We start from the raw sequence: 25708 nt of genomic DNA on the forward strand, positions 1-25708 counted from the left end.
TTTTAATGGTTTTCTTCAGTAACATCCATGGCTAATTTTCTGGTTACTTGTTCTGTGTTTCATAGAAGTGCTTTATTTACCTGAGTGAATTGGTAGAAGAGAGCTGCTGAGCTGTTTGCTTTGGTCTCTGTGGCTTCGCAGCAGAGGAGTTGGCAGTGCCTCAGCCAGTGCCTTGAAGGCTGCTTTATGTGACACTGCACCGTTTGGTGTGTGCAACAACCCCATTACGATTGTGTGTGTGCTTGGTAATACCTGCAAATGGCAAATACTTCAGCACTCGGCCAGGGTGGGATGGATAAAAGCCTTAAAGATACTGGAGTCAGCAAAGCTGCTGACCACACAAGTCACTGGGCTCTGCCTGTGGCAGTTATCTACTACCAGAAATACAACTCAGCAAAAGAAATCTCGTGTGTTTTGGCTGGATCAGGGGCAGAATCATCCATCTGGAGACCGATGAGTTCAGTGTGGAGGCAGAGCAGAGCAGGACAGCAGGAAGCAGTTGGGCTACTCCTCTCCATGGCAAAGGAGATTGACAAAGGACTGACAAGAATTGACAAAGCTGATTGTCAGTCTGCTTTGTCTTCCTGGAGGCCAAAGTTTTAGCACTGCAATTTTTGAATGCTTGCAAAAAACCCCACCAGGCTCCATTCCCTTCCTGCTCTCCTCCTGTGTGTGAGTGCAGAGCGGTTTTCTTTCCTTCCCAGGTTCCCAGCATGGGGATTTCCAGCTGCAGTCCTTGCAAGTTTTGTCAGCATTCACTTTTTACCATCTCCCATTGATCTAGAACCATTCAGGTACGTTTTCCTCCTTCATTTTTCAGGTACGTTTTCTTCCTTCATTTTTATGTTCAATAGCATGCTTGTGCTTGTTGGGAAATAACTGTGCTTTCAAAACTTTTCCTACACTTCTCATCTTGCAGGCGCATATAAATTACACTACTTAAGTTCATATGCAGGAGAAATAGTTTATCCTATAAAACTGGAAAATAGAAACTTTTTTTAACTAATGAATTTTGAGCAAAACAATGCTGGCTAGTGCAGTATTCATACATTGCCAGAGGGAGATTTGTTAGTATACCTCAGACTATGATAAGGAATAATGCTGTCTAGGATTATGGCAATTTTGTGTTTGTATTCGTTTCAGAAAATAAACTCATAAAAGTCTGTATACTTTTTACCTTGGGCCCAAAAGCTCCACAGAATCATTAATTTAGTCTGAAGTACCAGTTTTAACAAATTGCTTAGGAAAAAAAAAGATAGTAATTTGTTACTAGTATCTAGAATAAAGTCCTATTACTTCAACTAACTTTCTAGTCCAATGTTGTCTTGTTTCTTACATCTACTTTTTAAACCATTTGGTGCCATTTTGAGACTTCTCCTTCTGCCTTAGTTGGATCAAGTGAATAAAAAGCTGCAGTTGCTCCTTACAGGACAACTGAAAGGTTCAGTGTCTTTTACTGTTGATGATGAAGGGAAGTGGATGACTTCCAAATGGGTAAAGTTATGCATCTGCTACATCAGCTCAGTCAAGGAGCAGGGACCGTGGTGAAAATTCAAGCCAGATAAGAAGACACACACTGATCTACTGTTTAGAACACAGGTTTAGTGCTGTGAACTGTCTTACCTGTTCTGGAGGAATTATTTTCCTCTTGATATGCGAGTGGGTAAAAGAGTAGCCAGTATGGAGAAGTAGGAAACACCCAGTTCAGAGCAGTTTGAGCCAAGCACTTCAGACACTGAGCTTGGCTGCTGGCACTTGTTTTGTGATATTTTTCAAGGAAATACTACAAAGGCCAGGACATGTTTGTCTGAAAAGCACCTTCTTGTGTTAATGCACTAGCAAGGTGAGAAGTAATTCTGGAGTGTTCCTGTTTGCCCTTGTGCAAGCTTAAATTAGAATTTTTTTCAGCTGTAGCAGCATAAGCCTGAAAGGGACCCAGCCCAACACCCTGCAGTGAGGCACCCAGTACTACCAGTGGCTTCCCAAGGTTTCCTTCCTGCTTTCCTCAAAGGTGGTTTTTAAAAATCATCTTTTTATTGTACTTTCTCTTCTTTACTTCTCCCTCTACAACCTTTAGAAAGGGTAGTGGTCACAACTGGAATTTTGAAGAGATTTTTTTTAAATCCAAGGATTAAGCCTGCAATTGCCAAATCTAACTTATGATGTTGTATAAAGTAGTAACTTGGTTCTGTCTTTCTTGAGTGCATTTTCCATATGAATAAGACAGGATATTACAGGTAAAGTAGTTCTGTTTTGCCTTCACCACGAATACCCATGGAGAGAAGTAGAGTGCAAAACCCCCTTCACTAACTCTGTAAACCTAAATATAGCATTGTGGCCTCACACACAGCATGAGAGAAAATAGCAATGCAAGTCTAAGATTTCTCTCTTTAAATACAGAATCTGGAATGTGAGCAGAAATTTCAGCTGTTTCCAGCGTGTCTTGGGAGGAATTAGAATGCCAGTATATTTTATGACAGTGAAGTTCAGCCTCTTGGGTTTTTTTTCCTAGGCAAAGTTGTATTATAACAGCGGCTCTGAAGCCCTCCCTTCAGATAAACAGGTGCTTTCTGTATGCCAGTAATCCTAGACAGTTCTTTTAATCTAGACTTGTCAGCTGATACTTTCAGAATCTGCCCTCTTTGCTCCTAACATTTTTCCATAGATGTCAGTGAACAGAACGTTAAACACTTCTGTATTTTTATCTGCTGATTTGTCTAATGAGCACTCGCAGCCAGAAATCATGGGGTTTTAGTAATACTGGCAGAGAAGGGCAGCATAACTTGTACAGAATATCTTTTAACACCTGTTGCCAAGTGACAGCACTCATTTTTAAATGTAAACAAGGCTGACTGAAAATGCGGGTTGCATGGAAAGAACACAGTATCTACCTTAGTTCAAGCTATGCAAATAAAAGATATCAGAGGAACATTTCCAGGAAGTTCACAGACTTTACACTACAAGTATCTTTTGTTGAACAGTAGGTCTGGATTGGTGCATGGTGCTGCTTCGGAGCCTGGAGCAGCCCAAAGGCAGCAGGATGCTGTTTCCTAAGGGTGGGGCATGCTGCTGGTGTTTTTTCTTTAGTACTCTGCAGAGAAGCTTTTGAAGTTACTATACAATTTCAAAAGACCCAAAATACTTTAGTGAGGTTTTTGCCTTGTTAATTTCAATACTTCAAAAGCAGATGAGAAAAACCACTAAGCAGGTATCCGGTAAAAAACATGGTCAGTCCTGTAGTGTAACGCTTTATGTGGGTTTGGTATTATTTTAAAACATCACAGCTCAAGCACTTTTTTTTTTCCTTAGGATTTTTATGTTGTAGGAGAAGGGTTATATTATTGGTTTGAATCAATCATTTTAATGTTTTCCTTTCATCTACTGCCTGTTTTAGCTGATTACACGGCAGAAGCCTTCACTGATTTTTATCAACAGCATGAGAATATCCCTGTGAATCTTTAGTCTCATCCTTGCTGCCTTTGCTGCCAACCCATAGGAATCTTCAAAGTCATTCTTGCCAAGCAAGAGTCATGGAGCTGGCTTTTCCCTAGAACTTGCACAGGAAAAATGAGGCAGTGGGTGATTCATCTGAGTTACATCAAGTCCCTCTTATTCCTGTTTTTAGAAAATAGGTGGATTTTTGGCAGCTGGAATAAGTTCAAATAACTTCACTACCTTGAGAAAGCAGATTACTTTGAGATTTGTGGGCACTTACTGGTCCACAGCTTTAAACACAGTCTGGTGGTTACTATCAAAATACTGACAGCTGGAGAGCAATATATTAGCACTGCCCTTTCTTTCTAATCATGGAATTTCCTTGCCCCAGCCCCTGAATGAAGTATTAAGGCTGCATATTTCTTTTTCTAAAACAGGTGATTCCTTTAGACTTGTAACAGCAATTTTCTTCACAAAACTGGCTTGTTCTTAGAAATTAATGACAAGGATCTGTGGCAAGCTTCCAAGACCCTGATGGTAGTGTCACTTAGGCTGTCAGTGATGGGAATGTTTACCTAAGTAATAGAGAGCTGCCCTTTCTTGTGGTGCTACAGTAAATTTTATAGTTTTCATAAGCTGGAAAGAAAGCAATGTTGCAGGCAGCTATTAAATACTTTTGTCTACTTAATGGAACACTGCTACTTCCTTGCTGAAGAAGAAATGAAACTGATACCACATGGTTAAGCAGAAATGCAAATAAAATGCAGAAATACATGTTTTAATAGTTTGTGAAAGTCTCAGACTTAAATAGGTTAAAGGTGTAACAAGTCACCTTCTTCTATAGTTCAGGAAATTTATGTAGTATTTTTAAATAGAATCATCCAAGAAATTCAGCTCTGTAACAGGGACCGAGGTGAGTAAGTAGCATGTACCTTAGTGTTGGGTCACAATTCCCATTTTGGAAAAAGCCTCATGGGATTTTATTCTTCCTCTTTTCTGGGGCAGAACATGTTGGTCTTAATTATAAACAGCAGTTTCTCCATTGTGCTTTCTATTTTCCATCTATTCAACTACACCAGTTTTCAAGGAAATGCAAGCAAGTACAGGCTGCATTTCAGTTTGTTCCCTCACCTCAGGGTTTCTTCCTGGTGCAAAGTAGTCAGGTGGTGTCCTGCTAGACACTGTATTAAGGTTCCCTGTAGCCATATGAAGTAGCCCTGGTTAGGAAGGAGGGCAGTAAAGCAGAAACTTTTAAGGTTTATAAAATAGGAATTCCACCATTAGATATGTGACAGCTTATTCCTGCAGGAAGGTTTAACTCAAGCTCAGTAACAAAGATAGGAAGTTTGATAGGCAGTTTATTTTTTCTTTCTTCAAAAGTGCAGCAGTGAACAGGGTCCTCTGGAAGGGCACTTTCTAAACAGATGTTCAAAACAGCAGAAATATACTCACAACATGCTACAGCAAAGTATGCTCACATACAGAGAGTCATTACAATGAAAATTCATTTTAATTGAATCACAGTAAATGACAGCTGTCTCATTATGTTCAAATACTGTATTTAACTTGATGAATCAGTCTCAAATTTACCATGATTGAAAAGGTATTATACCTGCTTTGGGTGCGCGTTTCCATGTACATGTCCCTGCTACAGCTTCATTCCCCCAAAATGAAGAAGCCCAGTTTTCTGGGCTGGGTAAGCAGGTACTGGCTGTATTCACTTATGCTGAAGTGATGATAACGAATGTTGGTTTGCTTTAGGATGGCATAATGAAGTTATTAATCATATTTCTCCCTGTATAGTGTCTACTTTACCAGATCAGATCATTAAAAAATCATAGCTCTGCTTTTGATAATAATGATTTTAAAAAAGTAAAAAACATGATCACATTTTATCTAAACTCAACTCTGTACCAGTTAAGGCCCTTTATTTAAAACTGTGCATTTAACATGAATGCCTTCTGTAACAAAGTATAGATGCAGCCATGGTCAAATAACACATGAAATGGAATATCCAGAAAGAGCATAGTTTTAAAATAACTTAATTAGATCTGGATAAGAGTCAAAGATCCTTCATAGTGGTTTTTTTAATTATCTAGGATAAGAATCAACACTGGTCATTTGAGGCTGTAAAAATACTCAGAATTAACTGCTTTATGGCAACAGACAAGTGATAAACTGCTCTAAAAGCAATGGAAGGCAGGCAGCTCTTGGTTCCTGTTCTTCCTTCAACTACATGCTTAACAATTCTTCAGTCTATATCAAAAGTGGAATCAAATATTCTCCTGAATCACTAAGTAAAGACTGATTAATTTATTTCTGAATTTCAATTTAATACATTTACTACCTATGTCAGATTTCAAGTATAGAGTGTGGTTCTGTCAGTGAGTGTGTAAAATTACTCAGCCTTGTTATGAAATGCTTTACAGGTATGTGCAGACAGCAAGAGTATTAATTTGGGTAAAACATCTGGTCACTCATACTGAATAATCTGCATCAATTCTGTCAACTTTCATATTACTAATATTACTAATTAGGCAAAAAAATCATTCAAAACAAAGTGTCCTTGTTAGGGCTTAAAATCACTTTAAGAAATTAAGAAATGTATTGGAGTTACATTTCTGTAGCCATAACAAAGTTTTTTTTCTAATAAGGAACAACAGAATACACATTACTTGCACTGAAACTTAAGCAGAAATTTGATGTACAACCCAGATGTGACAGGACTGATGAGGGTTTAATGTGCAGCAGTCAATGTATTTCACACTAACCTCTACACAGCTACCAAAATGAAGTTTAAACAAATAACAGGTCTAAGTTGCTAGAATTCTCCAAGCAAAACACTACCTGCATGAGCTCAGTGTGTAAGAAAACTCTTGAGAGCATGAAGACAACTTTGGTTTGGTTTCTAGAGACAAAACAGTGTATAAAGGATACTGGATGGCCAATACTAAAGCTTGAGAAACAAAAAGCCAGGATAAAGCTACAGTTGTAGTTGAGGAAAAACAAATGTCCTGAGTTTCTGAAAGCATGTAAGGAGTCTGAATATCCAAAACCCTCTGCATTTATACAGATGCCTCAGCTGAAAAAAATTACCTTTCAAGCTATTTTTTTTCCTTCCAAATATTTGGTCACTCCTGAGAGATTTGAAACAAAAGTTCCATAAAAATCTAACCTGTAGAACACTACAGAAGTTTGCAACTCTAAGCTACATGAAGGACAACTTCTCTGCCTCAGAATTAAAAGCCAAGAAAGTTCAACTTACTTTGTTGTAGCACTGCTTGTATCCAGTTTGTGGATCTGCACACTGGGGTATGCACCTTCACGATTTTGAGTCATACTTTGTTGCCTAGTTAATGATGAGTTGAAATAATCCTGCTCTCTACTGTGGTAAGAGATGTGAAATAACTGAACACTACATAGTTTTGCTGCAGTTTGTTTGACAAGGGAATGATTATCATGCCTGAAAACAGAGCTGATTTACCCACAAGCAACACAAAACTTGTCTTGCAGAAGATCCATAATTCAGTGCTTCCAGGTGGTGTTTTGCCAGTGAATCTATACAGAAGTTACATGGTACTTCAAGTTCGTGTGTTTTTTCAAGATTTAGAAAGATACTCAAGTTTGGGTGCACATGATGGCTGCATTTCAGGTAAGCCTAATCAGAAAGCTGAAAAGACATCACCCTTTTGGAGGGAAACCAAGTGACTTCTGACATGCAGACCTTTGGTGTGAAGGCCACTTTTTGCAGGTTCCAAGTAGTTGGGTCTCAACCAAAAGCAACACTCTATCAAGCATTTAAACCGCCTGAAATAGCTCTTAGCCTAATGTCTAGTGAGCAATGATTCTATGACTTATTTTATCTAGTTTGCTTTCAAAATAATTTACCTTCAAGAATCTAATCAACATAAGAAGTTAGACAATTCAAGATATTTGAAGGTTAGAGACAGATCACCTCTACTGTGGTGCCATGGTTGTTGGATTTTGTTTTAGTATTACTTCTGTTTGTGTATTAAAAACAGATTTAAGAGTTAGCTCAAAGCACAGGCACACTTACTTGAATACATGTTAGTCTCAACAGTCTCTCAACTCACTAGGAAGTCAGTCTAAAACCCTAAGAGGTTTTTCAGTAGTACACAGTAACCCAGCTCAGCATTTCAAAAAAGGAGGCTGAAATTACATTCTTGTTTGCAAGCTACCAAAGTTGTCCTACAAAATTCATTGGTCTCATCTAAAGTGGTCTCATTGAAAGATTATTTAGCAGGTGGGTTTAATTCTGCACAAGACACTTGCTAGTCCGATCCTACGCTTTTGACTAATGCCCTCCTACTCACTTTTGGGCTAGTTGTTATTGTCCTTAATAGCCTGGAGCTCAATACAGGAAACCTATAATTAAGCATAGCTTTTAACAAGGTCTGTGACACTGAATATGGGTGAGCATTACTGTGCAATAGCACCTGCCTATCTAACCTGACTTAAATACACATTTATTTCTTTTTTAGAACAAAATAAACTGTTCAGATTCATAGGCATAGGTTCACCTCTGTGCCTGTGATATGAAAAGGTACTTGAAAGACAAAGGTGGTAATCAACGATCTGAGCAAGACAGATTAGCTGTGTCTAACAATTTACAGTTAGAGTTCAGCTGTAATATATATATATTGCACAAGGCAACCAGCTAAAGACAAGGGGTTTCCTTCCAAACAGGGTTTGAAAAGCCCATTAAAAGTCTTCCAGCTGTAATCAGCGAAAGTTAACAGAGACAGACCTGCTGCAGTCACTGGAGAAACTGGTCAGTAGGAGCCCACTGCAAGAGGCTCTTTGAGGATCTTACAAGAACTGTGCAGAGAACCTCCGAGCCCTTAGGCCGTGATTGCTGAACATGAGCCGGGGGTCAAACCTGTACCTGGAGAGAGGAACACACTGTGAGCTGCTGGGCTTGCAGTGACCAGCACTTCTAGAGAGAGCTCTGGTACAAGGCTGTGTGAAAAGCTGCTTTCTCAGCAGTACACAGCAGTGACAATTTCTATTACAACAGATAAACTATAACAGCATGCAACCAAAAAGCTGAGTCTCCAAAGAAACAATCCCAGCTAAAATGTACAGGGAGCACAGGGGCTTCATCAAGCATCCAGGAGCTACATTCTAACAGGAGGCTTTGCTGTCCCAGATGACAGACTTACATAGCACTTCAAGGACACTGTAAGGACATTTTAAATACTGCTTAAAAAAGCTTTGGTAGTAATTAATTAAATGATTAGTGACTGAGTTTTGAGGCACAAAGTGCTATTTACTTCCAACAGCTAATGCAAGCAGCTCAGGCCCTGCAGGAAACGTTCTTGCAAGCAGCATCTCCAGGAACAATTACAGATACTTGGACAAACATACTTGGAAAATGCCTGCCTATAGAAATAACAGAGCTTTTCCTGGTATGCACGCAAACCTGAATGTCAGTCTCTTGACTACTCAGAACAGCTGAAGGGTACAGCTGTGCTAAGTCAACAACATCTGGCAACATAAAGTACTAGTATTCATACCATCAAAGTTATACATGCTAAGTTAAAATATAGATTAGCCATTAAAAGACAGAAGCATCAAGAAAACATTTCTATTAAAAAACAGTACATATGACAATAAAATATTCCATCACAAATACACTCTATAAAAGCCAAAGAAATACAGAGTTATATTTAGAAGTGTTACAATAATGAAGTGGGTGAGTGTTTACCCAGGATCGAAGACACCTGGTGTACGGCACGTTGCTCCTGAGCAGGACTGCAGCATCATTAGTCGATAGTTCATCTTTTCTAAAATTTCTTGATCAATTGTTTTAGCAATGTTATTGATTTGGTGTGGATCTGCAGTCAAGTTATACACTTCCACAACACCTGTAGAAGAAAGTTCCTGCACTGTATTAAGTCCTGAATGCTAATTAACAGTCATATTATTTGAGAGGAATGCTTTATGGCAGCCACAGTCTCAAATGTTGTTTTGAACTCCACTGCAGCAGCCCCACACATAAGTTGTGTTCAGCCATGCAGCTATGTGGTCAAAGACAGACAGTGTACAAGCAAAGCAAAGTTTTGCAGTAGCACAATTTTGTTGGAAAGTTTTTACTTTCACCTAAGTACTCAGCTGCCACTGCAGATTGTTTTCCAACACTTGTCTTATGACTGTAAGACACAGTAAGAGGCCTTGCCTAAGCTGGCAGTCTTTTCACTAATGGATCTCAAAATAACATCATTTCATGACCATCACATCAACATTCTATACTCATCACATACTTAAGAGCTGTGAAACCCAGACAGGTGTCTTGCCTTCTTCGTGTACAAAATATGCTGAATACAAGTAGACTTCAGCCTCAAACAGAAAAAGTTTATTCTGTGTGTACATACTTTGAGATTTGTCTGGAGGATTTCAGGGCAGATTTGTTTTTTAGGTACATTAAATCTCTAGACACTTCTGTGGGACAAATACTGGTCAATAGTATCTCAAGAATTTAGCTGTGGTTTTGTCTGTGCTAGAGTAGGAGGCCTAACTGCAGATGATACTGATAAAAACTGTCTGAGTTGTGTCTAACTTTGACAAAGCCATATCTGGACAGACTTTGGCCTTTTTCTTACAAGGTTCACAACAAGGTTATTGAAGCCACATTGTTGCACCTTCCCCATACTGTTGGTTTTACTTTAGCTAGCTCAGGTAAGCAGAGTGACCCAAAACTGCCACAGCCATACCTTCCTGGTAGAAAAATCCCAAAGTGAAATGAGAGTATTATTGAGTCAACTTTGGACTCTACTTTACAGAGAAATCCACAATACTTGATTAACCTCTTCATAATTTGTCAGAAAGGGGAAAACCAAAGTGCAGGATCTGCTAATTGACTTTTTGGTTAACTGTACAGTTTTTCACACTAATTGCAAAAACATCCTGTGGGATTTCCTCCCCTGGCTTACATTGCTCATTGTGGACTACCATACAACATGTGTGGTGCATGTTAACTGGGCATACCTGCTGTTCATGCAGCGCCTGCACAGCTGCTGACAGCACAGTTTGTTAGATCTGTGACCCAATGGCCTCAAACCCTTGCTGGAGCAGCTGTGTGCAAACAAGCACAACTAAAGATCAGTCCCGTGACACACCACCTTTTGTACAGCACGTGCTCCCCTATGAGACCTGAGCAGCCTCTGAATGGGGGACATTATGTCCCTTACACCCCAAACAACTCAAGATAAGGTCAGAGATCTTTCTCACAGCTGTAACTTTACTCCTATTTTTGCCAGACAAACAAGCAAATAATAGATGAGGATTTATTAGCCTGGAATTTCAGGTCTTCCTAAGTAAAGATTTGAACACTGTACCTCTGCTGTGTTCATGTTATCGGACAATACTTGTTGCTCAAACGGACTGCCACATGGAATTGGGCTAAGAGGGAGAACTGAAACAAGTCCAGCACAGCGCCCTGTGAGGCTGTCAGGTGATACTAGAGGGTAATAATCATCGTTTAGGACTCACTCTCCTCCCACACTCTTTTTCTTCTCTTCTTCCCAGAACGCCGCTACAGTTTTGGTCAAACATTCTCAATAGGTGATAAGTACTTCACTGTTTATCCTGCAAGCAACACCAGTCTGCTTTCAGAGTACTTCATGAAAACCTTGAGAGCTGATAAGAGTGCAGACAGACACACAGCTGTGCACAACTGACATCTGCTAGTCAGACAGACTTACCTCCCGGTCATCAAATTCACAGTACTGCAGATCCCAGGAGGCTGACAGTGTCCTCACACAAGCATATGTGTTGTTATAGGAATCTTCACAGACACAGTCTGGGAAGCAGTGCTGTGAGGCAAGAAGCAAACAAAAACTTCAGGGAAGAAGATGAACTTTTCCTAGAGTCTGTAGCAACTCATGCTAACTGCAGCTAACAGATGAATACCCAGCTCTTAATTTAACACATGCAAACTTCCAATGGGGATTTTAAGCAAAACCTTCCTATTATTAAACTCACCATGATTAAATGCATTTTGTTTGGGAAGTGAATGTACGCACACAAAAGAGAACAGCACATGACACTACTAAAGACACCACCAATGGGATGTTTTACCTCAGTAAAGCAAAGCAAACCTGCTTCAATTTAGAGACTAGCTAGTGACTTAAATAATCACAGACAAGAATTGTGCAATAGGTTACTGAAAGTTTAAAAAGAACATTATGTCGCTGCCACGCACTTGGCTTAAGCCCACACCTTCCTGCATCAGTCTCCAGCCCTGAGGCTCCATAGTTTCCCACTGAAAGGGTTTTTGTGATCTCTCTGATCATATGGACAGGTCAGTTCCATACAGCTGGACATCTTCCAATTGTCAAAATGCTGCACAGGACCTACAGAGCTGGCTCCTACTTACAAAACACACTGGGACCTTACATACAGAACCAGGCTAACCCACACAGCAAACAGGTTTAATTCAGCAGCTATTTCCCAATATTAACAGATCTTGTTTACTTACTGTGACTCCAGGTCCTAGGCCAGGACATGTAGGATCACTGCCATTGTATCCTTCTCCTTGATACTCCACCAAGAAGTCTGATCTCCACGTGACATTTTGTCTCCTCTCTACACGAGGTTAACACAACTTTAGTATCTACTGTACTGTGAAATAAAATTCTCCTTGGAATAACTAACACTGCCCACTGCTTACTAGGCAGTATCAGTCTTAAACAATTAGCTTTAGGTTAGAAGGTCTTGTGTAACTGGAAGACAAGGATTAAGCTCCAAAAATATTAGTACATCTTCTTATGAGGGTTGAAAATACTATCTTCAATTTATAAGAATAAATTGCAGTAATACATGCAGTAATACCAAGTAGGAGCCACATAGCCAAGATACTACTATCCTACAGACAAGATTTCCCTTTGATTTGTATCACAATTACCACAACAGCTGAAAAAAGACACCCTTGGAAAAAAAAAATAACCAAGCAAAAAAAGAAACAGCTTTAAGAAACAATTAGGTTTTAAGCTGGTCTATTTGTAACCGCATTTTAAAGGACAGAGGAAGATGCAAGTTTACAGTTAATATACAGCACCATCAGCACATGCAGCAAAACAGTGAGTTTCAATTTGATTCAACCAGAGTTTAAAACAGGTGCCTTTTTTCCTGCTTCTGTCTAAAGAACAGCTTAAGGTTTGGATACAAGGTTTTAAGAGCAAAGCACCATTTAAAGTCTGGATGATCCTTCCAAGCTTACTTTCCAAGTAAGCTGCCTTCAATTTTTAGACTAAACTTAATTAAAACTAACAGATCACCTGCAAGCAGCTTTATTTAAATAGGCTTCTGCTCACCTATTAAAAAGGTCAAGTTACTTTATAAACCATATGCACTCTTCTAGAATTTGGCAGAAAACACTAGTTCTATTGAAAATGGAGTCAAAACCAAAAATTTAATAAGAACAGTCTGCTTTTCTCCTATTCCGATGCTGAAAAATGCTAAGGAAAAGGGGAAGGAGAATGCAAGGTGAAACAAAATACGGGCTTCAAAACAGGATTATTACAAATTGTGAGAATTATGCAAAGGTGACACAACTTTCTATCTAAAACATAACAATTTATGTAGTGCTTATGAAATACAACTGCATTTAACATACTTACTTTTTTCACTCAGCTATGAGTGAAAACAACATCAAGGAAGAATCTGGGTTATGAGCCAACCTACTCTATCAAAGGAAGTAACATTGACTTTGAATAATTACCCTGCAATAATGATTGGTGGCTATCCCTGTCCCTACTTACCAACAGCGGCAACAGCGACCTCCCATCCATCTGGGTCTTATTCAAGTCATACCCCGCAATGTCCAGAATTAGTGGGACCCAAATCAATATTTGCAACAAGCATCTGCACGACGGGAGAAAACTTAAACTTCAGAAATTCAGAAACTTATTTTAAATACACATATTTGTAGGTGCATCTAAACACTACCTAATTCATCTTTATGGCTAATGGATCCTGTAACTCTGACAAAGCAATGGTAGGGAATTTGGACAGTGAGCTCAAAATTCACTTGCTTTTGTGGCCTGCAATGGCTTAATTTGACTCAAGCAAGAACAGACAGCCTTTTATAATGAGGTCTCCACATTTTCTACCACTCTGTGTTTTTAATTTAATGGATACATATATATATACACAGGGTAACAAATTAGTAGCTAAAGTGGTAACTGTGATACAACATTAAAAATAAATCTGTACTGAGATTTCAATTTTTCTTACCTTGTTTGTCTGATTGGTTTTATCCCTGGTCCTCGAACTAGCAATGGAACTTGATATCAAACTCATAGAGCTGCCGTTTGTCTATTGGCAAAGAAAATTGGCCTAAACAGAGACGATGGAAAAGTTAAATGGCTTCTGCTTACATATCTGCTTGTGTTACCACAGAGTGGTCTGGGTTGGAAGGGACCTCACAAAGATCATCTAGTTCCACCCCCTCTGCTATGGGGCACATAATTGCCACCAGTCCATTTTTTAAGGACGAGAGGTTCTTAACTGAACTGTATTAACAATTGGAGGACAGAAGAGAACTTCAAAGCATAAGCTGTATCTTACAAAATTTAACGGCTTAGATACTGCACTTCTAGTTATACAACATGATACAGACAGGCTTTTGACAGATTTTTACTGGTTAACCCTCCTATGCCAACTCTTCCTATAAAACACAGAGATCCTTCCTTTATTTCTGTCCCAATTTTATCCATACCAGGATACACTGGTAAAAATTAATGCTGAAAACCACAACCAAACAAAACCCAGTAAAATCTCAAACATCCCCACTTCAACTCCAGATTGTTTTGTAATTCAAATCAGTACTTCTCACATCTATAGTTTTCCACAGCTGCTGTTCCCCTTTCTGAAGTGGTCATGAGGATAAAAGGTTATGCAACTCCCAGATCTTCTACAAATAAGCAGTAAGCAGTGAAATTTTTACCAGTGTGGAAGCCATTGTCTGATGTGTAGAAGATGTACGTGTTGTCTAAACTCTCCATTCACTTCCAATTCTTCACTAGTTTCTCTATCAGGTCATCTACTGACAGCAGAGTTTGCCACCTATACAGAAATAAAGTACTTCACATTCTAGTGCCAAAAATTTGGAATAACCCTGCCTGCAAGTAGGCATTCATATCCTGCTTCCTGCCAGCAGTATATGCAGTGTAATGAATTATTTTGCTTAGAAATTCTGAAACAACTTCATAGACTACTACACTGGGGTTTTTAAGGCTGCAATTCAAGATAGAAATAGACTGTTTGTACTCAGTTCTTGTTGATTTCTGTAGTTGTCTGTGAAAGACATCCAAAATTGCTGATTGCTTCTTATCTGGACATAGTGAAGACCAACCTTGAAGCACCACAGTGACAAAGGGTCAGTTTATCTCCTGCAAAGTCCCTTGTTATTAATTATTTATATGTAGTTTAATGTTTAAAATGCAAAACAATAATGAATTTAGTTGTCTAATGGGATCCTTTCTGCTTGAAAACTGTACCAGCTTTGTATTACTCACGTAATGTCAGGGTCCATTATTTCAGTGTATATAAAGCCTTCGGACAGCTACAAGTTCTTTTCTTGTCATGGGGTTTGCTGTTGAGAGAAAGTAACTGCTTCCACTACCCTCTACAGACGAGAATCATGCTGAATTTCCTACAGCTATTCAATTCTTGGATTCTGCTGTCTCTTGCTTAAAATTTTGTTGCATAATTTTACCTTTGTGTTTTATAAAGCAAAAGTCTGAAAAATCTTGGTTTTCCATCTCCAAAGTGACAAGATAATGCCTGGTAACTGCCCAAAATGAAGATCAACACTTAAAGCAATGTTTGTTTCAAAACTTTTAAAGAAAAGACATCTGTAGTGTAAACAAATACACTATTAAAAAGGGGAACAAGTCATATCTACACATTATTCCCCACATCCCTTTTATAAAAAAAGAATCTAGCACTTCCCTAGGCCAGTTAGGTATTCCACGCACAGACTGAGAGACAAGATGAATAAATCAGATTAACTGGCAGACAGATCAACTACATTTGATGTACTTCATGTAAGAAATTGGATTTAAGTGAAGTAGAAGGTAAGGCCATTTTTTAAAGAAAAACTGGTTGTGCACTGAAAGAAAAGCAATACAAGTATGGTTGGTCTTTTTTGTGACAAATAATGGCAGCATTTGTGAATATGTTATTTCTGAAGCCAAAGTTTATTTGCAAATTGTAAACGAAGTCAGGAGGTCTTCTGAGACAGATGCCAGGGAACTATTAGAGGTAATCTGACATCGATTGTCAGACTTACTACAACTTTTTTAAAAATCCACACCTTACAAATTCTGATTAGAAACCTTAAACAACAAAAAAATTCTTACCGCTTCCTATAAGCATCATCAAGAAACTGTATTGAAGAGTTGCTCATTGGAGTCTTTGCTTGTCTAATTAACCAGTGCTTGTTCTAAAGAAAAAAAACAGCAAAGATCAGTGTATGGGAGAAGTATCAGGTTGAAAGCATTTCTTAGAGCAATTACCAAAATGATTCCTGTAAAAAAGTCAGGCACTGCTACCAAACTGACCTGACTTCCATTTTCCCTGTTGGTTCATGTAAAATCTAAGTTTCAAGAGGAGGATACATTACAGCTCCATTATGCTCAGCCCTTGATGAGAAGAAAACAGATGTGAATCTTTCCAAAGCACTTTGGGGAAGACAAGTGTGAAAGGATCTAGGGAAGGCTCTCTCAGAGGTCAAAGTGAGATAGTGTAAGACAGATCTAAGGAAAACAATGTGAAGCACTGAGCATCATTGTAAGACTGCACTTGGTTGTCAAAAATGAGCTACTTTTGGGACTAATACTGGTGAGCATCCCAACAGGTAACAAGATGGGCAAAAGTTCCTGCACCCAAAGCAATTACTTAAATTATAAACAGGTGAGTTCAAATAGCTGTAATAGTGCCACAATCAGCTCTTAGCTGTCTAAGAAATCAGGGCTGATGACTACTGAATGGAACAGAACATTATAATTTTATTTAGATTTTGACTCCAAAACAAGAGCATTTCTTTAGCTGCAGCATCATGGATTTTCTAGATGTATCCCCAACTTTCAGAAATAGCCCCTTTCCTCACTTACACCTCTAAAGTAATTTAAATGATGTATTTCATATAAAAAGTGATAGTCCCACATTGAAGTCGACCTGGGTCACCTGCTGTACAAATACATGGAAGGTCTGTTGTGAACAACCTGAAGGTTAGTATTAGTGGGGACCAGAACAAAGGATACAGCCATGTCAGTACAGCTTTATGTTTTTTCATTTAGTAGGTCAGGGATGACCCACTCATCACCCTGAGCCTGTATTTAGCTGGTCACTCCTCTGTGTAGAGCCTCTTGTTATGCAAATTACCTCCTATCACAAGCAAATGACTGAAGGGCTCAGGCTGTAGAGACTCACAACAAAATGACTCATGTCCTGCAATTACTCAGTTCCCCTGTTTTCTGCTCTTGAATACTGAAGGGAAGATTTTTGGCATGGAGACTTAATACTATGTCCAATTTACTTTAATTCAGTTGTATTCAGCTCTTTCTTTTACGGTAGTTGTAAAACAATTCTCTGGAGAGACACAACCTATGTCAGCTGAGAGAGGAAAGAGAAATACAGCACAAATCCTATCTTCAGCTCAGCAGAAGTTATTCAGAGAGCAAAGCAGCTGGCAACATCACCGGTGCACCAGCCGCCTTTCACAAGGGCTGTGCTTAGGAGAGGAGCTTCCTAAGGCTAACCACACCAGGGAGCTCAGGCAGGTAAACAACCTAGTGCAGCAGAATCCTCCTCTTTGAGTATTTTGTTCTTACCTTTCTAAGTTTCAAAAACTTCACACAGCACTCAAACACTTTTGTGGATTTCAATAAACTTCATCCTGATTCAGTTCTCAAATCTGCTTCCCTGTCATGTCTCAGCCCTACAAAGCAGTCCACCAATCCTGCTGCCTCCTTAAGCTCCATTCTTTGAGAAATTTTAGGAGATCGATACAAGATATAACGCACTGCCAGCAGAATCAGAGCACAGCTGAGCTCTGATTTTGCAGGAAAAACAAGCCATGCAATGGAGATACCCGACACATATCTTAATCAACTTCTCTTTCAGAACAGCTTAGATAAAATTCATCTGGACTACTAATAATTCTGCTTGGGAATCCAACAGCTGCTGATCATTTCATGCAATTCATAGCTAGGATCCAAAGCAGAAGGTAAACTCAGACTCTGACCAGTGATGTATGCAAGAGCTTAATTCCTATTTTTCATGCAGAGATTCTGCCTAAATGGTTCCTCTTGGTCACCCTTGCCCACATCCAGTATAAGGAAGTGAGGCAACATTCGTGAAGACTGTACAATCCAAGACTGTCAAGCAAGCATTACAACATCAGTGAGGGTCTTAGCCTATTCACATGTTTACTGCTACTGCAGGAATCATGCTTGCCATAGAATAATGAAGCTCTAGAAAACACTGATGCTCCAAGAAGACTTAGGCTTCCAGACCACAACACTGCCAGCTGCAGAAATGCACATTAGCTGTGTCTAGGAAGGAAGGTAATGCTAGTCTGCTCCTCTAGTAAAACTGCTGTATCCACAGGTATTAATCGCCAAACATTAAGTCCAGTGTTTTGCTCTGTGTTATACAGACATATGCAGAGCTTTTACACCACATAAGGGAACTCCACAGTGTGTATTTTGCTAGCTGCGACTTCACTATCAAATTACTTCTAAATCACTATTTTAAAAGCACTTTATTCTTGCGTATGGAGTCTTAAGACAAATCTGGAATCCCTTTACAGAAGAAAAACTCTCAGTCTTGTTCCTACTCCCTAGTTTGAAACTTACAAAGATTGGGGTAAAGTATTTGTTACTGCCTGCAGCCCTTTTCTGTCTTTTGACCCATGTTTTTTTTATCATACTGATGAGCTCATGGTCATTTTGCAAGTTATAGTCCTCAGCTAAAAAGAAGTTTCATTCGGTACTCCAGGAGTCACAGTGACCCGAGATGACTGGGCTCCTGACGGGCATTTAGGCAATGTTATCTCAGTCTTAAGGGCTGAAGCAAATCTTGCAGTGAAATAACTGAACACTGAACATCAATGGGTTCTATATTTTAAACTACTTGAATCAGAAATAAAAAACCTCTGTAACATTTCACCAAATTAACTGCTTGTGATGCTCACTTACTGACAGAGTAAACTGCAGCAGATCAGTCTGAGCTAGACCATATCTGACCATATTTGCTGGCAGTGAAAGGCATACTGCCCTGTCATAAGGATGACTGAATTTGTAACATTAGGTTATTTTAGCAAATGAAGTTTTCAAAGCACTTAGCAACCCTGAGCCCTATGGTTCACGACTCCAGAGTCCTCTGATTAATCTGACGTTAGTCTTCAGGAGCTCAAGGAATGGACTGCCCCCGTCCACCAGCAGATGGGTGAAGGAAGACAAGGGCTCTTGCCATTCTTCACCCAAGCCTTTGAGTAGCACATTACTGTTCTCCTGAATATACTGAGAGCAATCATAAGAAATTTTTAAGAGCTTCAGAAGATCTAGAAATGGGACACAATTAACTTTTCATCTTTATCAATCATAAGTCCATTGTACTACCATATCACTTTTGCCACTATGTTGTTTTTCTTTACAAGACATTAGTGTGCAAATCTCTCAAAGTCACAATAAACTTATCTGACCCTGATACATATTGACTTAAACATGATTAAACAACAAGTAGTCACAGTACTCCCTATTCTAACCTAGCATGCAAGTCAGGGCCACTGCCTTCTGCTCTCACAAACTAGAATAACCTACACAGGTTCTTGCTAGTTAGCTACCTTGCCATGAATATTAAAATTGCTGTTTCTTGGTGCACTGACATTCTGAAAGCTCTTTGTATACTGTGGAGCAGGTTCCAAGGGGAGTGTGGTGCTGGGGTTGCAATCATCAAAAAGGGTTCGAAATTAGATTTGTACTCCAAAAGTCCAGTGACATGTTGGCCTGTGAACAGTGTTGTTGGAGAAGAAAAGTCATGCCTCAAAGGAAACAGCAACTATCTGACAAATCCAAACTAGACATCAACTTATTTAGAGCTCAGTAATACTGAGAACATTTCAATACTTCAAAAACTTACTTGCTCATCTACAAATGTCTAGAGCAGCCAGCCATGATAAAAATAATCCCAAGGGCTCATGTTAAACAAATCACTTTTCCCATCTTCAAACAACTTTCTACTTCAGACCCTTGCATTAATTAGACCTGGAAAGTTCATCAGAAGTTTGTGCCTGTTCCAAGTACAGCAAAAGCCACATATACTCGGTTTAATCAAGTAAAATCAGAGCTTTCTTCACACAGTCCAAGCCCGAGACTTTAAGAGCCATGTCCCATCTTTTAAGACCCCAGCTCAAGAGCTTCACTTGCCTCAGAAACAGCAATAGTTCTGAAAAAAAATTCAGCCCCACGTTTATAGCCTATGCTCATTCTACAGCGAGCTGCAAGACTGCAAGGGGTGAAGACAGAAGCTGGTGAAGACAGTGCCAAAATGTACTCACTTACACCACTGCACTTTCATTTTCATTGCAGCCAGTGCATTCTCAATGCAGTCATTTCACACACAATTTCAAGTAGCAAGTTGAAGAAATTGTGAGTTCCATTTTCACTTCCCCTACGTCAGTCTTTAGTTTTAAAGCTTAAAAGTATTACTTGTAGATGAGTTCTTCATTTCAAATCTTTCTTGCCTGACTAGTATACCCCATTTTGAATATCCTTTTCTTTCTCCAGGAAAAAACCAATACACCAAGAATTCCCCTTCCTTCCTTCCTTCCAAATTTAGCATCTAAGCGAGTAGGGCTCAACTTCAGTTATTTAACAGCAGCGCCAAGGAAGATAAGAACATTGACAAACTCATAGTGGTAGCCAACTTTGGTTTCACGGTTGTTTAAACTACAACATGTAGAAGTGCAGTAAAAAGATTCAGGTGTTTGGATGCTTAATACCAAACTCAAGTACCAGGTGCCCTTAGACAAGAAAGCTTAAGGATCACATCACACACACAGAACTCTGCACAAGCAATTTATTCCTGTTCACTGCCCAGCAAGTGAATTAAACACCGTCTATGAAATGCTGAATACGTGTTTAATAACCAGAGGAAGAAAGCAGAATGCAACACACTGAAAATTGTGATACACTGCTGCACACAATAGGCAACATACCACAAATAAGTGATTTATGCAACATGACCTGTTGAACAAAATGCTTACAGCTGCTGAAGGATGAAAAAATCCAAGTACAATGCCAGTAACAGGATAGTCTCACTTCTGGCTTATCAATTCCAATCTAGCTTTAGACAGTGTAAATCTAATTAATCAGACAGCTGTTCAGTACCCTAGGAAACATCAATCAGTGCTGTGATAGTGAGCAGCTGTCTGTTCAAGCACCCATTGAATTAAACTCCTCAAGGTCTCCATGAAAACACCGCAAGACTGCACTAGGAGACATTTCTAGAGAAGAATTTTGGTGAATGCTACACTGTACACACAGTACCCACCCTATACACTCTAACAGCATGTCAAATTATGATTCCAGCTTGACATTCCCCCTCGCCTACAGCCCCTGCTACTTGCCAAACAAGGCCTAAAGTAACTCTTCCAACTTTCCTTAGGTATCTGATATCTTTGTACCTCTCTTATTTTAGGTGGATAAGAAGCTAAAAACCTCCCTTGATCAGCTACATATTGTCCTCATATTACTGTAAAAGATTGATTAGGTTTTAATATTTACAAGTTATCAGACTGATGGAATTGGGACTATAAGTTACTAACACATCACAATACCTAAGAAACCAACATGGTGTGGAGTTTATTTTACATGCCTCCTCTGAAATCTTGGCCCAGTTAATCTGTTACATTAGGTTGCATATTATAATGAAACATAACCTTGTATGAAGTAATTTAAATCTCTGTCTACCTGTTCCTCCTGCAGCATAGCAGCCAGTACTAATTCCTCAGTGAGGCTACTCCCTAGCAAATGGCCAGCTAGAATCCATTTTCTCTCCACAGCTCAAACATAAACCTGTCATTCTAAATATACTCAAGAGTCTTGCTTTGCTGACAAATGCCCCACCCACCCTCACACAGCACAATTGTCCATTTGTGAACTAATACAGCCTAACAAATATCTCACCCTTCCCCAGTCCCCAGCACAAGGCATTATCGGTCACAAGCAGCGTCTGTCCACAACACATCAAAATTTCTTACCAGTACATCTGTCAGAATAATCTACACTGTAGTTCTCACCATGCCTTCGTGCTTTGCCATTTACAGAGAGAGTATATTGTAGTACTTTGGAATTTTTCTCCTGTGAAAAAGAGAAGTGACACAAATATTCAGCAGCAAAGCAACAGGTACATTGATCACTTGAAATAATCCAAACTAATTGCCTGCAAGCATTTATCAAATATGTTATAAGCATTTGCAATAAGGATACTGCAAAATTCTCGGAAGTGATCTCCATCAACAAAACTGATTTATTGCTATCTCACACTCCTCTGGTGTTTAACAATTGGGTTTTTTTTCTCTCCAGGCATTCAGTAGTAGAATCCCTTGTAAAAGTACAACGACCGTACAATTAAGCAAAAAGGGGGAGAAAATTTGCATTATATCATTACATGTTCTTTCCTGCTCTTTCATGACTAGCAAAGTTAGAACATGAGTTAGATTATAAAGTAACAAAAATAAAGTTGTTTAAAAAAAAGGAGAAGTCACATACCAAAGCATACCAAAAACTCCATCCAGGAGGGACATGACCTACTCCCCCAGCATCCTCTGCTCCTACTGAAAAAAGAGAGATCATGACTCACATTTTCAATTATGATGAATCAAAGCTACATAGTGTGTTTCATATGCATGTGCTTTATTCAACACTACTCAGAAACCATGTTAAGCCAAATTCAATTTCAGAATGGAGAAAACCACACATATATGCATATAACAACACATGTAGGGCCTGTTAAAGAAACCAGGGTTCGATAACTAGACAGTAAGTGAAAGCTTAGCAATCATCAATAAATTCAAATAGTATTCCCTGCTCCTTTCTGCTTGTGAAAATACACAGAGAGAACATAGTGTACATCATCAAATATGAGTGGTGAAAAAAACATCCATGTGATAAGACACTTGCAGGCTTTGTGATAACAGTTCACAAGATACTGAAGTGAATTCCACAGACCGACAGCTTCCTTTATCCTCCCCCAACAGGGGTAGGAACTCAAGAAACGCTAGCCTCTTACCACCTCACTGCCAAATAATCTACAACAACTAGCCTTTAAGACAAATAAGGAAAGTAGCTGCTGAGTCAGTGCCAAACTCAAAACAGAGGGTTGCCTTAGAGCAACACAACGGGTTCTCTCAGGGCAGCCCTCTCCCATCTAGATGGCTGGCCTAACTGCAGGCATGAGAGACTCTGCTGAGTCAAGGGATGCTCAGAGGAAGCCAGCTAAGTTTCCCTTCCCCTTGCTGCCTCAGGAACATCAGCAGACAAATTCGTGCTTTTGAAAATTCACTTTCCATTGTTTTATCATACCACCAACGTTTTCCACCATGAGATGCAAATAAACACGTTGTTAAGAACCCTGTAGCTCATCTAACTCCTAATCCAATTCTATCACACAAGAGGAACACCCGGTCTTACCGCTTTCAGTGCTGAATTTTACATCGTACTATGAACTACTATAAACTATCCTAGTTAAAAAGACAAAAACCTAAAGCACACATATACAGTGACTCAATAATAAAGTGTTGGGCAACTGCTGTAAAACAGCTCTGAAAATATCTGTTCTTCTGAGGAATTTGCCTCAGTGGACACTTAACTCTTAAACAAACTCCCCTCAAAAAAACAAAGAAGACCAAATACCTCATTTAAATACTTTCCAGCAAAGAACGTTTGATAACCACACATAGCTTTGAGCAGTGCTGGGAAGGTGTATGGTTCTTGAATCTTCTGCCATAACTTGCTGCTGCAGTTCCCTTCCAGAGTGTTATTGACAACATGATGATTATGTGGATATTTTCCTGTTAAAATGCTAGCTCGACTGGGACAGCAAAGTGCACTGGGACATACTGAAAAACAGAATGAGGAGATTTAAGACTGGATAGTAAAACAATTTTCTGTCAAAATTGACAGTTTTTAAATATCACTTAACAGGCTGATTAATATTTTCACCAACAGTAAAACCTACTTCGTTCTGGACACCCAGAATTATATGCCAAGTATTTCACTAGTGAAAAACTACACATGAAGGCAGCTTCAGGTCTCTGCAGCACATGCCCTTCAACTTCTCACTACCAGATTGGACATGGTTTTTAGATGGGGCAAGAATCCACTAAAATTCTGTCTGACCATTTACTCATTCCATTATTTTAGCCATGGAGATACACTAGAAAATTAAGAGCGAAGTGACTTTTCACTGTGCATGAAGCTGATGAAAGTTTTGAGCAGCTTCTTTTAATGCCTCTCAGTTCGTAACAGGAATAGTCAGACTACGCAGTTTTACTTTACAGATTAAGGAAGTGAGCACAAGTGCTTTCAGAAAGTGAAACTTTACAGATTTTGAACATGATTTTAAGTTATATTCCTTTTGAGATCTGAAAGTAGGTAACATATTTTGAAAGCCTCACATCCATATCTACAGGTTCATAAAACTGATACCATCTTTTGAGACCTCAGATGACCTAAGATACCAAATACATAAATGCACACACCTCAGAAGTTCAGCGCATTAATGTAAACACTTACTGCATTTACGAAGGTTATTCCCATCTGGGCAATAAGAGCGTTAGTCTTCTTTAGGGGGGTCTGAAAGGAAAGCACCAAAAGGATATCAGCTAAAAATGCAAAGATGCCAGGTAAAGCCAGCGACCTGAAGCAGGCCGCCTATAAAAAGGCACACCACCACAGGTTTTCGGCACCCCCCCCGGCAAGACACTACGAGTGCCTTTTCCTTTTCGCAAGGGCCTGGCGTGGCCACAGCGATTGCACAAGCCGGCCCAAGCCAGCACAAGTGCGGGGAGTTTCCATGGGTACCTGCAACTGCAGAGGCTGCTCTAAAGAGGGGCCCAGCCCCGGCCCACCCGAGCGCCGGCGGCTCCGCAGAGGGCTCATCCCCCCCGCGGAAGCCCCACGGTGACGCTCCCGTTCGCGGGGCTGCTCGGCCTGAGGCCGCAGCGAGCCCCTGCCCACCTGCGGGCTGGGCCCAGCGCGCCGACCCCCGCGGCCTGAGCGATCCTCGCCCCACAGCACGCCCGCCGAGCTCGGTCTGGCCTCTCGACAGCCAGGTACGCGACACGGGCGGGCGGAGAGCACCCCCCTCACGGCGCTGCCGCCAGCCCCGCGCCCCGCGCCGCAGGGTTACAATGCCGCCCAGGCAGACGTCCTGGTCATCGGTGAGGATAAGCACCACGTTGGGCCTCCGAGCCTGCCGGACTGCCCGCGCCGGGCTGAGCAGCAGCAGCAGGGCCAGCGGCAGCGCCCGGAGCAGCGCGGCGGGGCACATGGCGGGGGACACGGCGGGGGACACGGCGGGGCCGGGCGGGTCGGGGCCGCCACAAGCGCGGAGCGAGCGCGGAGCCGGAGCAGCAGCGCGCGGGCCCGCCCCGCCCCCGGCATATGACCCGGGAGCGCGGGGGGGCGGAGTCACGTGGCCGGGCGGCCGCCCCGCCCCGCCCCAGGCCCCGCCCCCGCCCCGCCCAGGGCCGCGCGCGGAGGCGCTTCCCTGGCGTGACCTCCGCGCTCCGCTCCCGAGGGGTGGATACACATCCACGGGAGGCGTGCCGATAGGATGGAGCCGGCTCTTCTCGGTAGAAAAACGGCCATCTCAACCAAGCAATAGGGCAAGAGGCAACGGGGCAGAGAGTGATGTACGGGAAGTTCCACCTGAACATGAGGAAGAACTTCTTTATTGTGCTGGTGACTATGCACTGGAACAGGTTTGCCCAGAGAGGCTGTGGAGGTCTCTCTCATAGCAGATATTAAAGAACCGTCTGGACGCAGTCCTGCGTCATGTGCTCTGGGATAACCCTGCCTGAGCAGGGAGGTTGAATCCCTCAGCCTTACCCATTGTGTGTTTCTGTCGATTTCTGACCTGAATTACTCGGGTTGTTATACGTGTGGCCGGGCCTTCCTGGGCCGCCATGGGTGCCGCAGCCAGAGCCAGGCGCGCCCAGCTCTGGCGGCCGTGCGGA

At 40.7% G+C, this 25708-nt stretch overlaps 1 protein-coding gene across 1 annotated transcript; it reads right to left on the minus strand.

The window, feature by feature from the left end:
- Positions 1 to 4775: 4775 nt before the first annotated feature.
- On the minus strand, positions 4776 to 25035 carry GNS (glucosamine (N-acetyl)-6-sulfatase). Its single transcript, XM_066319116.1, is given in 20 exon segments — positions 4776 to 8341; positions 9164 to 9323; positions 11156 to 11270; positions 11936 to 12040; positions 13218 to 13286; positions 13288 to 13320; positions 13693 to 13706; positions 13709 to 13741; positions 13744 to 13794; positions 14405 to 14523; positions 15822 to 15904; positions 19310 to 19386; positions 19389 to 19451; positions 19454 to 19472; positions 21728 to 21742; positions 21744 to 21827; positions 22239 to 22297; positions 23375 to 23587; positions 24260 to 24323; positions 24880 to 25035. Coding segments are annotated over 20 exon segments (1593 nt in total). The 5' UTR covers positions 25021 to 25035; the 3' UTR covers positions 4776 to 8265.
- Between the last annotated feature and the right edge of the window lie 673 nt (positions 25036 to 25708).

Source organism: Sylvia atricapilla, chromosome 5 (assembly GCF_009819655.1).
Source record: "Sylvia atricapilla isolate bSylAtr1 chromosome 5, bSylAtr1.pri, whole genome shotgun sequence".
Taxonomy (NCBI): Eukaryota; Metazoa; Chordata; class Aves; order Passeriformes; family Sylviidae; genus Sylvia; species Sylvia atricapilla.